This window comes from Molossus molossus, unplaced genomic scaffold, assembly GCF_014108415.1.
Source record: "Molossus molossus isolate mMolMol1 unplaced genomic scaffold, mMolMol1.p scaffold_m16_p_1, whole genome shotgun sequence".
NCBI lineage: Eukaryota > Metazoa > Chordata > Mammalia > Chiroptera > Molossidae > Molossus > Molossus molossus.
This window is the reverse complement of record NW_023425344.1, coordinates 219195941-219212909: the sequence shown is the minus strand read 5'-3', so window position 1 is coordinate 219212909 and position 16969 is coordinate 219195941. Positions and strand designations below refer to the sequence as shown.

Sequence of the window (16969 nt, the reverse complement as noted above, 5' to 3'; positions counted from 1 at the left end):
AGAATACCTTGGGGCTGTTGATTGTAAACAAAGCCAGCGGATATTTCTCCAGTAAAATGGGTTTATTCGGGACAACGAGGAATTGCAATCCTGTTGTGTGACCATGGCAAGCCACCTGCAAGTCAAGTGGACTAAAACAAAGAAGGGGAAGCTCTTTCATAGAGGGGAAGGAAGTTGGGAAGGGCTGTTAGCAGCTCCCCCTTGGGCTTTGTGCTCCACACAGGGCATGAGAGCTCCCCCTTCTGGTCACCCTACTGCACTTTAAATGAGGTTTCTGTTTATTCATTTTTTACTGGTATAATGAATGCATGGACAGTCGTTAGGACTGGAGTTTTAGAATCTCTAGTAGGCTTCGGTGTTTTTGTTGTAGTAATGGGGGCGATGCATTTCAATATGTTGCTTTGTAGCCCAAACCTCTTTTAGCAGGGCAAAAATAACATGTGGGCAGGAGTTACATTCCAGGATGTGGATTTGGTTTATGTTCTACCTCTGAGAACACCCTCTTCTCATCCATCAAGGAGGGTCAGGCTACAGCGCACCCACCTTCTTGGACTCCCTTGGGAAAGGGTCTTTCACCAGATGAGGAAGAAAGCCGGGTGACCACAGGATTCTGACCTGTTCCTGTGACAGCTCCCCTGCCTCTGGCCAGGACATGCACCACTCATGGCTTTAGGACTCAGGAGCACCTGCTTACAGTCAGGTGGAGGAGACAGACACCCAGATGGACCTCGAAACGCAGTGAGCAGAGTGCTGGGACAAGGGTAACTGAACTGCTCCAGGGAACTTGGGAAATAGCTTTTCCTACTGCTTGTGAGGCCCACCGTGCCCTCAGCTGGAGAAGGGGAGTGAGGGCAGAACCCAAATGAGACCTCTGTGTAATCACTAACACGCCCGTGGAGTCTCGCTCCCAGGAGGAGACTAGCCCTCGTGAACAACCTTCATCAACTCCTACCACTGGGTATTCTGAAGGAATTTTCTTGCTACCAGTCACAAATGAGAGACATCATAGAAAATGTTATTCTTTTATTATTTCAAGGAGGTAATACATAGTCTAATACACCAAAGCAATAGGGAATTAGAGGCAGCAAATGGCCAGTCGTTGAGAAGAGCCCCATGCCACAGCTCAGCTCGCTCGGCCCACAGCCCTCGACCGCCTACAGGACAGCCCAGCCCGCGCCATGGAGCCTGCTGTGACCACATGCCACATGGACAGACGACTCAACTCAACACCCTGCTGACCAAGAAAGGGTCCTGTGCGAGCGGCAGGAGCTGAGCACGCAGGCAGCGCCCAGCCCTGCCACGGCCAGGTCCACGCGGCCACGGCCTCAGCAGCAGCCAGCTTGTCCCACGCTGGATTTTACGTCTCCGAGCCTGGGGTGGGCAGGATGTGAAGAAATCCTGAGATCCTGAGTCAGAAGTTACGGCGAAGGACTTAGTAGTGTTAACACTCTGGGTGAGAGAAGACAACGCTGTCTTTGAGGAGTGTAGGCTGGGACTCTGGTGGAAGAAAGATGGAAACATGGAGAATGGCCGTGGGCTGCAGGCACCGCCGCGAGGCCGTCGGAGGGACTGTTCACAGTACATGATGGGCTGGGGTGAGGGCGGGGCCCTGGGGCTGCCTCCTCTGGCATAGAGTTGAATTAGAGGTTCATTTTCCACTCATAATTGGTTTCCCACACCAGAGCGTGCACCTTCGAGAGATGTGTGGCTCAGCTCTCCAGTGTGGAGGAGGAGGGACCCAGCTCTTTTCCATTGCAAATGACCAGGGAGGGAGGCGAGAGCCTTGGGCACCTTCTAGTGAAGCCCCACCACAGTTTTTCTGGAAAATTCATTTGGGTGGGGTCCAAAACCCCTCCCTTGGCATAGAGTAGACTTATTCACCCATGGGAGGGCACCTTCTTGGCGACTTCATGGTGGCGCGCAAGTGGGAATCGCAGCAACAGCTGCTGTAATACTCATGGACGTCATTCATTTCAACAGAACTCTCCGGGCTGGAGAGCTGGTGGGGCGGGGCTGCTTCTTCCCAGCATGCTCTGTTCCCCTGCCAACCCTGGCCAGGCCCAAATTGGTTTAGATGCTGCACGTGCTGATAGATTTTTGGTTTGTCAGGAGTGGAAATATATTTTTTTTTAACCATGCCCCTGCGTTCTCCAAACCCAGAGCCATTGGTTTTGTTCTATTTGAGAAGAAAGGGCCATCACAGCTCCACAGTGGCCAAGGCTTGTGCAGCATAGAATACAGTATTATCGAAATGTATAAACCTTGTCTGAACAGGTGAACACTGAGCTGCAGTGAGCACAGAGACTTGGGATGTTGTGTCCTCTAGTTGGTAGAAGGTTCTGCTGTTGCCTCATCCTCATGCTCCTCAAAGCCTGGGACCGGCTTCTGCAAAAAGTGCATGGTGGCCTGGATCACCTTATCGGGTCCAATGTTGTACACAGGGTGAGTGGGCTGCTGCAGAGAGAAACGGATGCCGATTAATCGCCCTGACAGTCCTTAGAAATTTGACCCAGTAACTGCACTTGTAAGAATTTAGCAAGGCCCTGGCCAGTATGGCTGAGTTGGTTGAGCATTGTCCCGTGCATTGAAGGGTCACCAGTCTGATCCCTGGTCAGGGCACATGCCAGGTGCATGCAGGAGGCAACCGATCAATGTTTCTCTCTCATGTCCATGTTCCTCTCTCTCTCTCACATCCATGTTCCTCTTTCTCTCTCTCCTTCTCTCTAGAAATCAATAAAAAACATATTAAAAATATGGTTGGGCACTGACCGGTTTGGCTCAGCGGTGAGAGCATCGGCCTGCAGTCCTGGGTTTGGTTCCCACTAAGGGCACGTACCTCAGTTGCAGTTTGTCCCCAGCCCTGGTTGGGGTTGTGTGGGTGGCAACCACTTGATGTGTCTCTCTCACATCGATGTTTCTCTCTCTCTCTCTCTTCCTCCCCTCACCCCCACTCTATCTGAAGATAAATGGGGAAAAAAAATATCCTTGGATGAAGAATTTAGCATAAGGAATCATCAGAGATGCACACAGAGCTTTATAACACAAGGCTGATGTTCAACAACAGGGTACTGGTAAAAAACATTTCATGGTTACGTGGGACACTAGGAAAGATGATATAGCCTGAAAGAAGCATGCTTTCAAATATTGGATGATACAGGCAAATGATTATAACATATTAAGTGGGGGAAAATAGTATCCACAATATTATTCCAAACTTACTTTAAAAAATTTTTTGTTTTTAATTCTAAGTTACAGCATGTGCAATTCAGGGTAAGGATATTTTAGGTACACCACTTGAAAAAATGCCATTTTTATGAAAATGTTTTGTCAGACTCTTACGTTTATATTTTAATTTAAAAGATGCAGTTTAAAAAGTAAAACTATATAAACATAAATGTGTTTGTAGATGTGATGTATACAGATAGGCAAAAATTGGACATACACCAAAAAAGGAATAGTGACATACTGATGTTTTTAGTTTTCTTATTTAAACTTTTATATATTCTAATTATTAAAATAGTGAATATGTATTTACATTTATAATAAAGAAAAAGACCCACAACCCTATTTCACAGTAAAGGTGTCAGGCCATATTGAAGTTCTTTCGTATTATTCTACTACATCACAGAAACTCAGAGCAAACTAGGTCTGAGAGGGTACAAGCCTAGGCCAGTATTTAGGACTCTCTTCCTTGGAGAGAATGAATAAGGGGACATACTTGCAGGAGAGATTTTAAAATTTTAAGAGAATACTATGAGCAAGTTTGCCAAACATATAAAACTTCAGACAAACTGAATAATTTTTTTTTTTTTTTTTTATCCTCACCCGAGGACATTTTTCCATTTTTTGTTCAGGTAGAGTGGGAGGGAGAGAGAGGAACAGAGAGAGAGAGAGAAACATCGATGTGAAAGGAACACATCGAGTGGCTGCCACCCGCACAACCGAACAGGGCCGGGGACAAACTGCAACCGAGGTACGTGCCCTTAGCGGGAACCGAACCTGGGTCTCTCAGGACCGCACGCCGACGCTCTAACCGCTGAGCCAAACCGGCCAGGGCCAAACTGAATAACTTTATAGAATATAAATTTTCAAAATTGACTCAAGAAGAATGTCTTTAAAACCTACATGAATAAATTAAATCAATAACAATTGCTTATTCTGCTATCATCATGCTCCATCCCACCCCTCAAAACAAAATACTAAGCCCAGTGTTATCAAACCTACAAGAAACAGATCATCTCTAACTTACACAAACTTTTTCAAAGACTGAAGGGGGTGGGGTGGGGGAAAATACCCATCTAATTGTATGAGGCTATAATAGTATCTTGAAACAGCTTTGGCTGGTGTGGCTCAGTGGATTGAGTGTTGTCCATGGACTGAGAGGTTCTGGTTTGACTCCCAGTCAGGGCACATGCCGGGGCTGCCAGCTCGACTCCCAGTAGGGGGCGTGCAGGAGGCAGCCGATCAGTGTTTCTCTCTCACATTGATGTTTCTCTCTCTCTCTGTCCTCCCTTCCTCTCTCTCTAAAAAACAATAGAAATATTATATATATATATATATATATATATATATATATATATGATCCTGAAACAAACTGTAAAAGAACAAAAAAAATTTAGATCAATTTTATTAACATACATGCAAAAAAATCCTAAGTAAAAATACAAGCCGAAAATATTAGCAAACTGAAACCAGCAATGTATTAAACATACACACACACTCACACACTATGACCAAGAAGGTCTTATCCCGAGAATGTAAGGTTAACATCAGAATATTTATTAATTAAACATACCATATTAGATTAAAGGAGAAAAACCAGATGCTGCAGAAAAGGCATCCAATAAAATTTAACACTAGATTGTGATAGAAACAAATGAACAAAAACAACCTCGCAAAGTAGAAATAAAGAAAAACATCCTTAACCTGATATGAAGGATTTATCAAAACCCCACAGTAAGCACCCTACTTACTGGTGAAATTATAGAAGCCTTCCCGTCACAGTCGGAAGCAAGACAGGAACGGCCTCTATTACTACCTCCAGTCAACACCCTAGAGGAGTCTTAGCCAACATCAGAGGGCAAGAACAAGAAATAAAATTCTTTTTTTTATTTTTTATCCTCACCTGAGGGCACTTTTCCATTTTTTTTGTTCAGATGGAGTGGGAGGGAGAGAAAGGAAGAGAGAGAGAGAGAAACATCGACGTTAAGGGACACATCGAGTGGCTGCCACCCGCACGACCACACCAGGGCTGGGGACAAACTACAACTGAGGTACATGCCCTTAGCGGGAACCGCACCCAGCTCTCTCTGGACCGCAGGCCGATGCTCTAATAGCTGAGCCAAACTGGCCAGGGCAAGAAATAAAATTCTTAAGTCTCAGAAAGGAAAAGGCAAAACTGTCCTTATTTGAAAGTGAGATTAATTTCTAAATAGGAAATCCAAGAGATTCTACAGGCAAAAACTATTATAACCATTAAGAAAGGTCAGCAAGGTTGCTGGATATAAAATTAAAATATCAATATCAATAGCATTTCTATATATTAGTAATAACCGGTTACAAAATATAATGGGGAAAAAATATTCCAGTCACAATAGATATAAAAACTATAAATTTCTTAGACATATATCTAACAAAAGATGTGCTAGTTCTTTATGGAGAAAATGATAAAAAACCATTGAAGGACATGGTTATGTTCACAAACAAGAAGCCTTAATCTTGAGAAGTCAGTTCTCTCCCATTAATCTTAAATTCAATGCAATTTCAATAAAAATTCCAGTGTAGATAGACAAACAGACCAAAGGAACAGAACAGTGTTCTGAAACAGTCACCTTATATATAGAATCTGAGCACGTGACACATGTAATACACATCAGTAGGAAAGGTTGTGAACTTCATTAAATGGTACTGGTCAATTGGTTATCCATATGGAAAAAAAGGTAAAATTATATCCAACCCTCAACACAGACAGAGATCAATTCCAAGAGAATAAAAAATCTAGATGAGAAAAGCAAAAGTTTAAACTGTCTAGAAGGAAATATATTTACGACTTCAGCATAGGAAAAATTTTCTTAGGAAGCCACCCACCCCCAAAAAAATGAAACCTCAAAAACCAAAAACGCAAATAAAACTGTTCCCTTTAAAATTAAAATCTTCTATCCAACAAAAAAACACTAAGAACAGAGAGAAAAGACAAGTCACACACTGGAAGAGATTCACCGCACACACACCACTGACAAAAGATTAGTATCAAGAACATAAGAGAACTCCTACAGATACATAAGAAAGGGCAAAGAATTACAATTACACATCGGGAAGACAATGAGCAAAGGACAGGAGCCGGCAGGCAATTCACAGAAGACATAACACAAAAAGACGTAACATTTGAAAAGATGCTCAGCCTCACTGGTAACCAGGGAAATGCAAAACAAAACTGAGATACCATTTCACATCTATCAAACTGGCAGAAAGGAGAAGCCTGCCGCGGGGCCACTCCGTGCTCGGTGAGTATAAAACAACCCGGCCACGCTGGGAGGCTGTGCCATCTAGTGAAGGTGGAGGGGGGGATTTTCTGCCACCCAGCAGGCCCCTCCTGAGAAACTCATCAGAATGTTCACTGCGGCACTGTCACAGCAAAAACGGAACCCAGCTCAATGTTAACCAGCAGGAGACTAGAAAAATAGGTTGGGATGCATGTGAACAAGGGAAGACCATACAGGAGTTGAAATGCATAAACTGGAGCAACACACAGGAATACAGTTAAACCTCAACAGTACAATGGTCAGTGATAAACGCGATGCGGAGTAAGTGGCACAGTAGATACTGTTATAAAAGTTAGAAAACATACAAAACAAATCTCTCTACTGTTTATGGAATCATGCATTTGAAGTAATAGCACAAAAACACCCGCAGGCATGATAAATGTCAAATTTAGGGCAGGGTTACCTGGGAAGGAGGGAGGGAGAATGGAAGAGGATTCTGCACAGGCGGCAAATATGGAAAAATGTTAAACCTTGAAAAAGCTAGTGGCTGTTACTCTGATTTTCATACACCTACTGGCCACTTGTGCTTCTTCTGCTGGAACTATTTCGTGACAGTGGGCACAGGCCCCATCACCTGATGGCTGCGGACGGCCTTAGTTGGCTCCTGTCCTAGGCTCAGGAGCGTCTCCTGTGGCCAGGCTGCTCCAGGGCTGGATGCGGGGCGGACGTCCTGCCTGCCAGTGTTTGAGGGCAGCGGACAAAAACAAGCAGCACACACTGTGATGAGCGCGATGAAGGGCACAGACAAGGAAGGCGCCGAGCAGAGCCTGGGGGCGACCTCAGTTACGGAGGGTGGTCTGAGCCACTTCTCTGGGGAGATGGCAGCACGGACAGCTCCAGAAACGGCCGGCCACACAGTGAGAGCCACAGGCTTCCGGGCAGAAACTCTGCCTCCCAGGAAGCTCCTCGGGGAGGAGACTAACGATAAATGGCCCAGGTCCTAGACTCTGGGATAAAGGCACAGAACCTGGCACAGATCGGAACGCCCACCTAGGACCTTGAGTTTGCCTCCAGGTGTGCTTCCCCCACAGTCACATCCTCACAAACGGGCTGTAAACCGAGGGGGGTGGGGACCCCCAGCCGGTCCACACAGGAGACGCAGAGCCAGTTCTGCAGGGCCAGAGCGGCTGCTCTGCTCGCTTGGTAGGCCATCGGGGGGACCTGGGGAGAAGGGGTGCTAAGCGCCCGTATCCGGCCTTACCAGAGCGTTTTCAGGCACACCCAGGACCACGTCGTGCAGCATGGCTCCACTGCCAAAGTGCTGAGCTATGGACAGGCCGCTCAGGCAGTAGCAGGTGTGGTAGAAGTCCCGCGACCTGCAAGGACAGGGCAGCTCTGAGCAGGTGCTCCTCGCCCCCCCCTCCCCCAGCCCAGCCTCCCACAACAAGGCGACCACACAGCCTCAGAGGCCACGCACTCAGTCCCACCCTGCCCTCCCCACGCAGCTCCAGGAAGCCGTTTCCCCAGCTGTGTTTTCAAAGCCCCATCCTTCAGCCCTACCAGAGGGCAGAAACTGTCATTTAGAGTCAGTCCCTCCAGCTGTCTTCCAGAAAGGGCTCCCTTGGGTAGTGCTAGTGCTAAATTAATATATTTCTCAAAAACAAAAACAAAGAACACCAAACTATCTAGAAATGGGCCAAATCCTTCCTGATAAATTGCTGGGGACCAGCCTTCAGATGGGCCTCCTCTTGGATGCTGATAGCAAAGGGAACAGAACAGAATCGGGGTGCTTCTTCCCACACCACACCAGCAGCTGGATGGAAAGGGACACCCCAGCTTTTAAAGCTCGGCACCTGCTGCTGTCTGGCTCTGCGTAGACCTGAGGCACACACCTCTGTCCCTTTCCTTCCGCCCTCCCTAGAGGGCAGGCACTCACTTGCCAGGTTTATCCAGAAGCCCCCCCGCGGGGCACTGGCAGCACATGAGAATGTACTCCTGCAGCGCCTGCTGATGGAACATCCAGTGGCTCATGCTGAGGGCAGGGTCACCTGCAGAAAGGCAAAGGGTCAGTGTGGGCCCAGGCCTGGCAGAAGTCCAGCACAGAACCAAGGACTTCTTTGAATTTTCTTACCCGATGGGAACAGTCAAGGTTTCCCTCAATTCTTGGACTACTGTTGAAAAGTACAATCTTGGGACACTTGTTATCATCACCCAAGTCCCATGACATGTCCCTTGTCCTGAACCTTGACATGAGTCAAAGAGCAGCAGTGCAGAGTGGCTTTTGCTTTACCTGAAGTGCACCCGCTACCTTCAACCACATCTGTGGCAGGCACGGACCAGCTGGGTAGCTGGGCTTTCCAGACTGACCCATTACTGCTCCTGCCTCCGTCCACAACTCCTCGCTCTGGGCTTCTAAGACATTTCCTCTAGTCGTTTCTGAAACTTGTTAACCAGACTCTAATTAGCTAAGAGAACTCTCAACAGCAGTGATAATGTCCCTTTATTCTACTTTTCTAAGCCTGAATTTAATCTATTTCCAAAGGAAATTCTTCAACTGTTCTCCTGGCTCAGAATGTTCCTGAGATGCCCTGCCTGGTTTGGCTCAGCAGTTAGGGTCCCTTAGACCAAAAAATTGTGAGTTGAATTCCCAGTCAAGGGCACCTACCTGGCTTGCAGGTCCCACTTGGGGAGGCAACCAATCAATGTGTCTCTCACATCAATGTCTCTCTCTCTCTCTCTCTCTCTCTCTCTCTCTCTCTCTCGCCTCCCTCTCGCCTCCCTCCCTCCCTTTCTCCCTCCCTTCCACACTATCTAAAAATCAATGGAAAAATACCCTCAGATAAGGATTAACAAAAAAAAAAAGTTCCTGGGAAGCTGTTGCTAGGAATTGCCCTCCTGCTTCATATAACATTAGGTCAAGTAGAAATGGTCAATTCTGCATGCATTTCACCAGAGAAGGATGTGTGCAGAAACACTTACATGGGTATTGATTTTTTTAAATACACATATAGGATGTGCATGAAGTCCTCGGTCAATTCGGTACATTGATACCCGGGCTACAAAGATAGCAACAATCTGTAAATGGCCATTGAAAGCTATTTTTTCTTTCTTCCAGTCTTTTTGTTTGTTTATTTCTAAGCAATTTTCTATAGTCATTACGCTTTTGTATCTTGTGTTTCATTTAACACTATGGAAATAAACTTTCCCGTTCTACTGCATAATCGTCCTGCCATCCTTCTGAGGACCTCACAGCATTCCATCGAGTGGTCGCACAAGGGAACTGCATTAATACAGGCGCTGGGCCAAAACGCCCATCCACGCGAGGGCAGAATCTTCTCTGTAAAAAACTGTCAGTGTTTCCAGTGAACATAGCACGTAGAGTGAGTAGGCAAACTTTTTAATTATGGGATACTTAGAGAGAGAGAATATAATGAAAAAGTAGTTTTCAGATTTCTTAAATGAGAGGGGAAGAGATGGGGCACTTGGAAAGCGATCGATCGCTACGTCCTGGGGCAACGGACCTTTGGGGTCACTACCAAAGCCGCGCCCCTGGACGCTCGCTCTGGAGGCGCGCACAGGAACCGCGCAAGGAGAGCATCCCCGCTCAGCCTCACTCCGGGGCCAGCTCAGGGCAGCGCTCGCACTATTTGAATACCCTCTTTCTTCTTCCTCTTCTGCGAGCACAGCTGACTTTGTGGAAGATACATACACCTAAGAAGGGACTTCACCCCACCTCCTTTTCCTTATTTCTAAGGCAGTTTCCAGTTCCTTGCAATTATTAACAAATGCTGCAATACACCTATGTGTGAGTCTTCCGTATGTCAGGATTATTTTCTTCCAATAGATTCACAGGAGTGGAATTATTCAGTTAAAGGGGATAACATTTTTAAGACTTTTAATAGATACCGATAAACTGCTTTAAAAATGTACATAGCTGCCAGCAAAATGTAAGATGTTCCTGTACTACCACCAGCATTGATTACTTAAAAAAAAAAGTCTCAGCATTTAAATTGTTTAAAAAAAAATAGTACCTGATTGTTTGTTTTGATTTACATGCCTTTGATGTTTACTAGTTGTATTTCTTTTTTGGGGGTGTCTGTTGGTCCTTTGTCTTCTGAGATCCAAGAATCAATTTTACTAATCTAGCTTTTTATTCTATTTACCCTTTGTACCATATGCTACACATATTTTCCCCTTTTGTTTGGTTATATGGGCTTAAAGAAATTATGTATATGTGTGCATATATATAACACATGCTGTAATCACACTATTTATTTTGCCTTTGTAATTTCTTCTTTAAAGAAGTATATTTAATGGGTACAGGGATTCTTGGGGGGGGGTTGATGAAAACTCTAAAACTCTAACATTGATTATGGTGATGGTTGCACTGTGTATCCACTAAAAACCATTAAATTGTACACTTTAAATGGGTGAATTGTATGGTATGTGGATTACGTCTCAAGAAAGCTGTTATTTTAAAAAGCATATTTATTAAAATTTAGGGTACTAGCATAAAACGGTTGTACAAAATATACCTTTCTTTCATATCCTATAAGAAATAAAAGACTGTTATTATAAGGTAAATGATAACCTATAGCAAAAATTGGGATCTGAAAAGAAAATGCTGTGTTTACTAGTGAATAGATTATAGAGTGCTTCGGTTACCTCCTGCATTACTGCGTCTGAAAGCTCAAAGTTCATAACCTCAACTCCCAGAGATCTTGAATTTGCACACCAGCACACAGAATCATAGTGAGATGAAGGGAGATATGATTACAGGGTGATAACTGTGCACTGGAGTCAGTTTTTAAATCCTTCATACCTCTCCCTGAAATTACAGATCCTCCTTATAATGTCATTTCGCATTTCAACAGTTCCTTTTATCTAAGAAATGAAAAGTTCATCTAAACAATGACAGGTGTGGCCACATGTAGCTCAGTTTCATAGAATGACAAATACAGCCTGGGGTGTGTCCCAAAGAATAAACAAACAACTAGTAACTACCAATCGGATAGAAACTCACAGGCCTGCTGCTTCCTTATTCCTCCACCAATACAAAATAATGCACTAATTTAGTCAGCATTTGATACATATATATTTTTTTAATACTCACCCAAAAACATTTTTCCATTTTTTATTCAGACAGAGCGGGAGGGAGAGAAAGGAAGTGAGGGAGAGAGAGAGAGAGAGAGAGAGAGAGACACATAGACTGGCCGCCACCCACACGACCCAATCAGGGCCAGGGACAAACTGCAACAGAAGTACATGCCCTTAGCAGGAACCGAACCCGGGTCTCTCTGGACCGCAGGTGGACACTCTAACCGCTGAGCCAAACCGGTCAGGGCTGCATTTGATATTTTTAAGATACTAATAATAACTCATGCTTCTACTCAACTGCTGCCTTCTACACGCACTAACGCATCCACCCACGGGGACTACTGGCAGCCACTTGCAGAGTCAGGGTCCGGCCTGGTTTCATGTGCTGACGTGTGTCAGTCCCTGCTTATCTTTTTTAGTTAGCAATAGGATCATTGCCTTTTAAAAATGCATTTGTGTTTACTAAAATAAAAATAGTAATGCACATGGCAAAAAAAAGAGGGGGGGCAGGGTATAGTACCAAGAGAAATTTTAAGAAGGAAGTCCCTTCCCTCCATTTCCTCCCCTCTCCCAGAGGCACCCACTGTTAAAGGGGCTTTGTCCGCGCTTCCAGGAAAAGCTGTGTGGATGCCAGCCTGTGTGCACGCAGACTGCTCTAGGCCTGGCCGTTCACACTTTGGGTTGTGTCCTAGAAAGCGTTCCACATCAGCCCATTGTATGCAGCCACTGTATGGAGAGATCATAATTTATTTAACTGCTGACCTTTTGTAGGCAGTGGGGTTGTTTTCTATTAAAACTCCACTGCAGTACACGTCCTTTGCTAATATCTCTGCAGGTAAATTTCTGACAGTGTCCTTGCAGGGTTCAAATAATTTAGATAGATGTCTCTAAACTACCCTCCAAAAAATGATGCACCTATTTCCACCCCTACTAACAGTACAAAGTGCCTGTTTTCCACAGTCTCCCCAACACAGGGCATCAAGGTTTCTAATCTGTCAATCTGGTAGCAAAAACAACAGTGTCCCACTGTTTCTATTTGCATTTCTTCTTCTTCTTTTTTTTTTTTTAATTTTTTTTAATCCTCACCTGAGGACATTTTTCTATTTTTTGTTCAGGTAGAGTGGGAGAGAGAGAGAGGAACAGAGAGAGAGAGAGAAACATCGATGTGAAAGGAACACATCGAGTGGCTGCCACCCACACGACCGACCAGGGCCAGGGACAAACTGCAACCGAGGTACATGCCCTTAGCGGGAACCGAACCCGGGTCTCTCCGGACCGCAGGCTGACGCTCTAACCGCTGAGCCAAACTGGCCAGGGCTCTTCTTCTTTTTTTAAAATCCTCACCCAAGGATATTTTTCTATTGCTTTTTAGAAAGAGTGGAAGGGAGGGAGGGGAAAATAGAGAGGGAAAAACATATAATTCAGAGAGACACATTGATTGGTTGTCTCCCAAAAGACCAGGGATCGAACCTGCAACCCAGGTACCTGCCTTTGACCAAGAATTGAACCCGTGACCCTTTGGTCATTCTAATCCCTGAGCCAACCCGGCCAGGACTCTATTTGCATTTCTTTAACTATCATCTTTTTGTTTGATTAATGGCTGGCTGTGGTTACAAGCAGGGCTCTGATACTGTGGTAGGGGACAATCAGGTATTTATAAAGGAAGTCACTTACCCTCAATGTACTGTTTCCTCATCTGTAAAATGGGAATAACAAAGTACCTATTCCAAAAGGTTGTTCTGAGGGTCAAGTGAGAAAATATCTGTGAGACAGTTCATGCCCTGGCTTACGGTGAGCGCGTGGGGAGTCTCAGCTGCCAACAGCAGCAGCTGTAGAGTAAGAATGACGGTGGTTCTTCTTCTGTCTGTCTGGACCTGTCTGTTCAGATCCTCTGCCTGTTCTTCAGCTGGGCTGTTGACCTGTTTCTTACTGATTTAGGTGACTTTCTCAAATTAAACAAATGAGCCCTTCGTCATGTGTCCCAAATATTTTCCCCTCCTGGCTACTTGTTTTGTTTATGTAATTTCCTTTCTTTTGTAAAATAACTTGTGTTGTTTTTCTTTGTATAAGGAATACAAAGTAATTGTAGAAAAATTAGAAAATACAAATAAAAAAGAAAGAAAACAAACGTCACCAGTCACTGCACAACCCAGATATACTGTCTATTAATTTTCTGGAGTCGACTCTTCACTAAAACTGGAATTAGATACATACTGCTTTGAAACCTAACTTTGATCACAATACATCCTAAATGCCTTTCTACACAGCATCTCCTTTTGACTCCCAACATCACTACTTTGCCCGCTGTGTAGACCATGTGCCTCCTCCCAGACCCGGCGGGTCCACGCCCGGGTTTCTGAGAACGGTGAGCATCGGCCCTGCAGGGCCCTCTCCCAGGCAGTGGGACAAGCTGGAAGCACTAAGATTCACAGGCGACCTTTCCCACAGACAAAGCTTTGAATGTGACTAGTCCTCCAGAGCCTGTGCTTCAATAACAAAATGTCAACCAGGCCCCCTGGAAGACTGGCTCGCGGGACTCCCGTCACAGCACTCTGCGTTTTCCTGGCAGCTGCAGAAGACGGCACCTCGCCGCGGCCAGGGCCGGGCTTGCGAAAGGCTGACGGTTTCACCAGGGGCTCAATCTCACCCAGTCCAATAAAAAGGTCACTAAAACCCCTTGTTATTTCTGTTTCAAGAACGTTGGACTCTAGGAGAATTCCGGACTCCCCCACTACAGTGGTCAACCCAGAGGCTGTGCAGGCTCCGGAGTCAGGGGACTGATAGTTCTTAATGTCCTGAGACCAAAAGCCCAGGGGCCCAGGCCAAGGACTCTCAGGAGAGACTGAGACGGGGAGGCTGGGAGGACAGGGCAGAGGCTCTTACTTCAATTCAGTCTCAAAAGTGCCACAACTCAAATGAAAGTAAGAGACTAAAGAAAGGGGCTCAGAAAACACAGTCAAACAAGGAGGAAAAAGCATGTGTGTGTGTGTGTGTGTGTGTGTGTGTGTATGTGTGTGTGTGTGTGTGTGTGTGTGTGTGTGTGGTGGGGTGGGGTGGGCAGAAGAGAATCTCATCCTACATTTGAGCAATTGATTGCCCAACTACAAAGCCCGAAGAAAAGTTTTCCCCTGGGCCAGGGACCTCACTCCAAGAACAGCTCGGCACCCAGCAGAACAGCCATGCCTCCCCTCTCCCACTGCTTCCTCAGAGACATCCTGTTCTCACACAAAATAAGAGAGAAAGACAATTCAGGAGTCAGCAGGCGGCCGGAGACTTTGAGAGGTAGTGAGGGGAGGGTCCCGGACTCCTGGCTTGCTAGCTAGCTGCTTTGGTTCGGCTGTCCCATCAGAGACGCCACGGAAAAGAACATGGGTCTCTCCACTCCAGTAGTGCAGGGGGAACACACTTGTATTTCGGATTCTTCAGCAGTTTAAAACACATTTCTGAGGGTGGCAATTATGCAGCCAGAAGACATGGGGGGTCTTTTCCCAGTGGGTTCTGCTTCGCTGCCCCTTTATGCAGTTGCCTGTTCTGTTTCTACTGAGACCATGTGCACACGGCGTGGGTTTTCAGCTCTGATAGGACCAGGACGGAGCACTGCACTGGAAACTGTGGCTTCACATCCAGCTGAGGTGACAGTCACCGGTGGGGCCCAGGACAGGCACCTGCCTCCTCCTAGCCACAGCCAGTCTGAAGCAGCCATGGCCCCCTAAATCATTGGAACTAATTCCTACCCGAGTCTGCACGTGCATGCCTGAGACGAGGTTCCAGACCGGGAACTCAAAATCCAGGACAGACAGAGCTATTTCAACCCCTCTGGAAATGCAGTCTGGCTCCCTGACTTGGTTAGCAGCCCAGGGACCTCATCGGCCCGGCCAACAGCTCCCCACAGCTCCCGGCTCACCTTGAGCGTGCAGCGCACGGTGGAGGAGGGGCAGGAGCCCCGCCTGCCAAAAGGAGTAGCAGCCATCCACCAGCTTGTTGCAGCGGCCCTGAAATCCTCCTTCAAACCGCATCTGCCGGCTTGTCACCCATTGCTGAGAATGACACAAAGAGGGAGAGGCAGTTGTCGGCTAAAAGAGACACAAAGTCCATCCAGCAAGACAGGCTCTCCAGAGGTTGATCTGGGGAGGGAGGGCTCCCTGGTGTTCACAATTCTGGTGCTTTGGCTTCTTACCTCTTTCCCCGCAGACCTCAGACCTCGACTGGAGTGTCTAAGCTGACCCTTTTGAGGCAACTAGCATGAACCTCTGCTCAGAGCCTAACACAATCAACCACTTTCCCCAGGTTCCAAATGAGTTCCGGTGCTGAGAGAATCAAGAGGCCAAGTTGGCTTGTAGGCAGACCTGTAAACATCTCTTACGAAACAGGGCTTCAGTAGGAGATTTAAGGCAAGACCACCAGAAGCTCATTTCTAATCACTTTCCCTGCTCAGGGAAGTTTATTAAAAGCCGATAAATGGAATTTTGTGTTACATCTCATCAGGTGATGTCAAACTGTTCCTGGCTTTTACTTGGCTCCTGAGGAAACGCATCCCATGTCTCTAAGCAAGTCACTCGCAAGGCTGGAAGCAGAGGCAGCAGTCCCGATGACCAACGATGGCTCTGTTCTCTCCAGCCTCTCTCCAGGGAACCTCGTTGGCTGATAGAAGAAAATCTTTTACTTTCTACCTGTAAAATGGCTCTTGAGATCACTAAGTGGTCACATGATATTACCATTCCTCGCTTATCTCCAATTTTTCTAAACACACTCTACTACTAAGATCAGGAGAGTCACGGGTTGGGCCCCTAACAACAGCAGAACCAACTGGCTGAGCAGATAAAGGCATTTCCATTTCCCTCCCAGCCCTGCAAGGCAGCTGCAGCCACCAGCCATGGACTTCCAGAGCTGCCTTAGTAACTGACCGGTACAGAGTAGAGTATTTCCTCTGTACCTAGATTCTTACTAGACCGAGTTCCTGCAAGTAGCCACAAAGGACTCTTGCAGAAAAGGATGCTTGCAGAAGGCGAGACAAAATAAATCATACTGTAGATGTAGGCACTGGTATATCCCCAGTCGGTCTTAAAGGAACCTGTACTTTAGGAATGATGCCATTTAAGTAAGCTGCGTATTACTCATGAAGAGATAACAGGACTTCATGGGAAGTCCATTCTTCATTTTACTTACCCCACTGATTAAATGTTTTTAAGCCAGACTAATTAATTTTTTTCAATGTCAAAGCCCAAGGGTTCATGCTATAAAATCCTTCAGATATGGGCCCTAGTTCTCCCAAAGCAAATGGAGGAGAGGGAGGAGTTTGGGTAAGAAGGATGCTAACATTTTTTGATCAACTACCATTTGCCAGGCTGTTTATATGTGTTCTCTCCTTTAACCTTCAAGGAACTATTATC

General features: G+C 46.0%; 1 protein-coding gene across 3 annotated transcripts in view; it reads right to left on the bottom strand.

The window, feature by feature from the left end:
* Nucleotides 1–1063: 1063 nt before the first annotated feature.
* FNTB (farnesyltransferase, CAAX box, beta) overlaps nucleotides 1064–16969 on the bottom strand; it is a 63078-nt gene continuing 47172 nt past the window's right edge. For all 3 annotated transcript variants that reach the window (XM_036254943.1, XM_036254932.1, XM_036254950.1), the window contains 4 exons: nucleotides 15484–15616; nucleotides 8419–8530; nucleotides 7744–7858; nucleotides 1064–2454 (listed from right to left, as the gene is read on the bottom strand). In XM_036254943.1, the coding sequence (XP_036110836.1) occupies nucleotides 2323–2454; nucleotides 7744–7858; nucleotides 8419–8530; nucleotides 15484–15616 (492 nt within the window). In that variant the 3' untranslated portion in view covers nucleotides 1064–2322. The remainder of the gene's footprint in view (nucleotides 2455–7743; nucleotides 7859–8418; nucleotides 8531–15483; nucleotides 15617–16969) is intronic.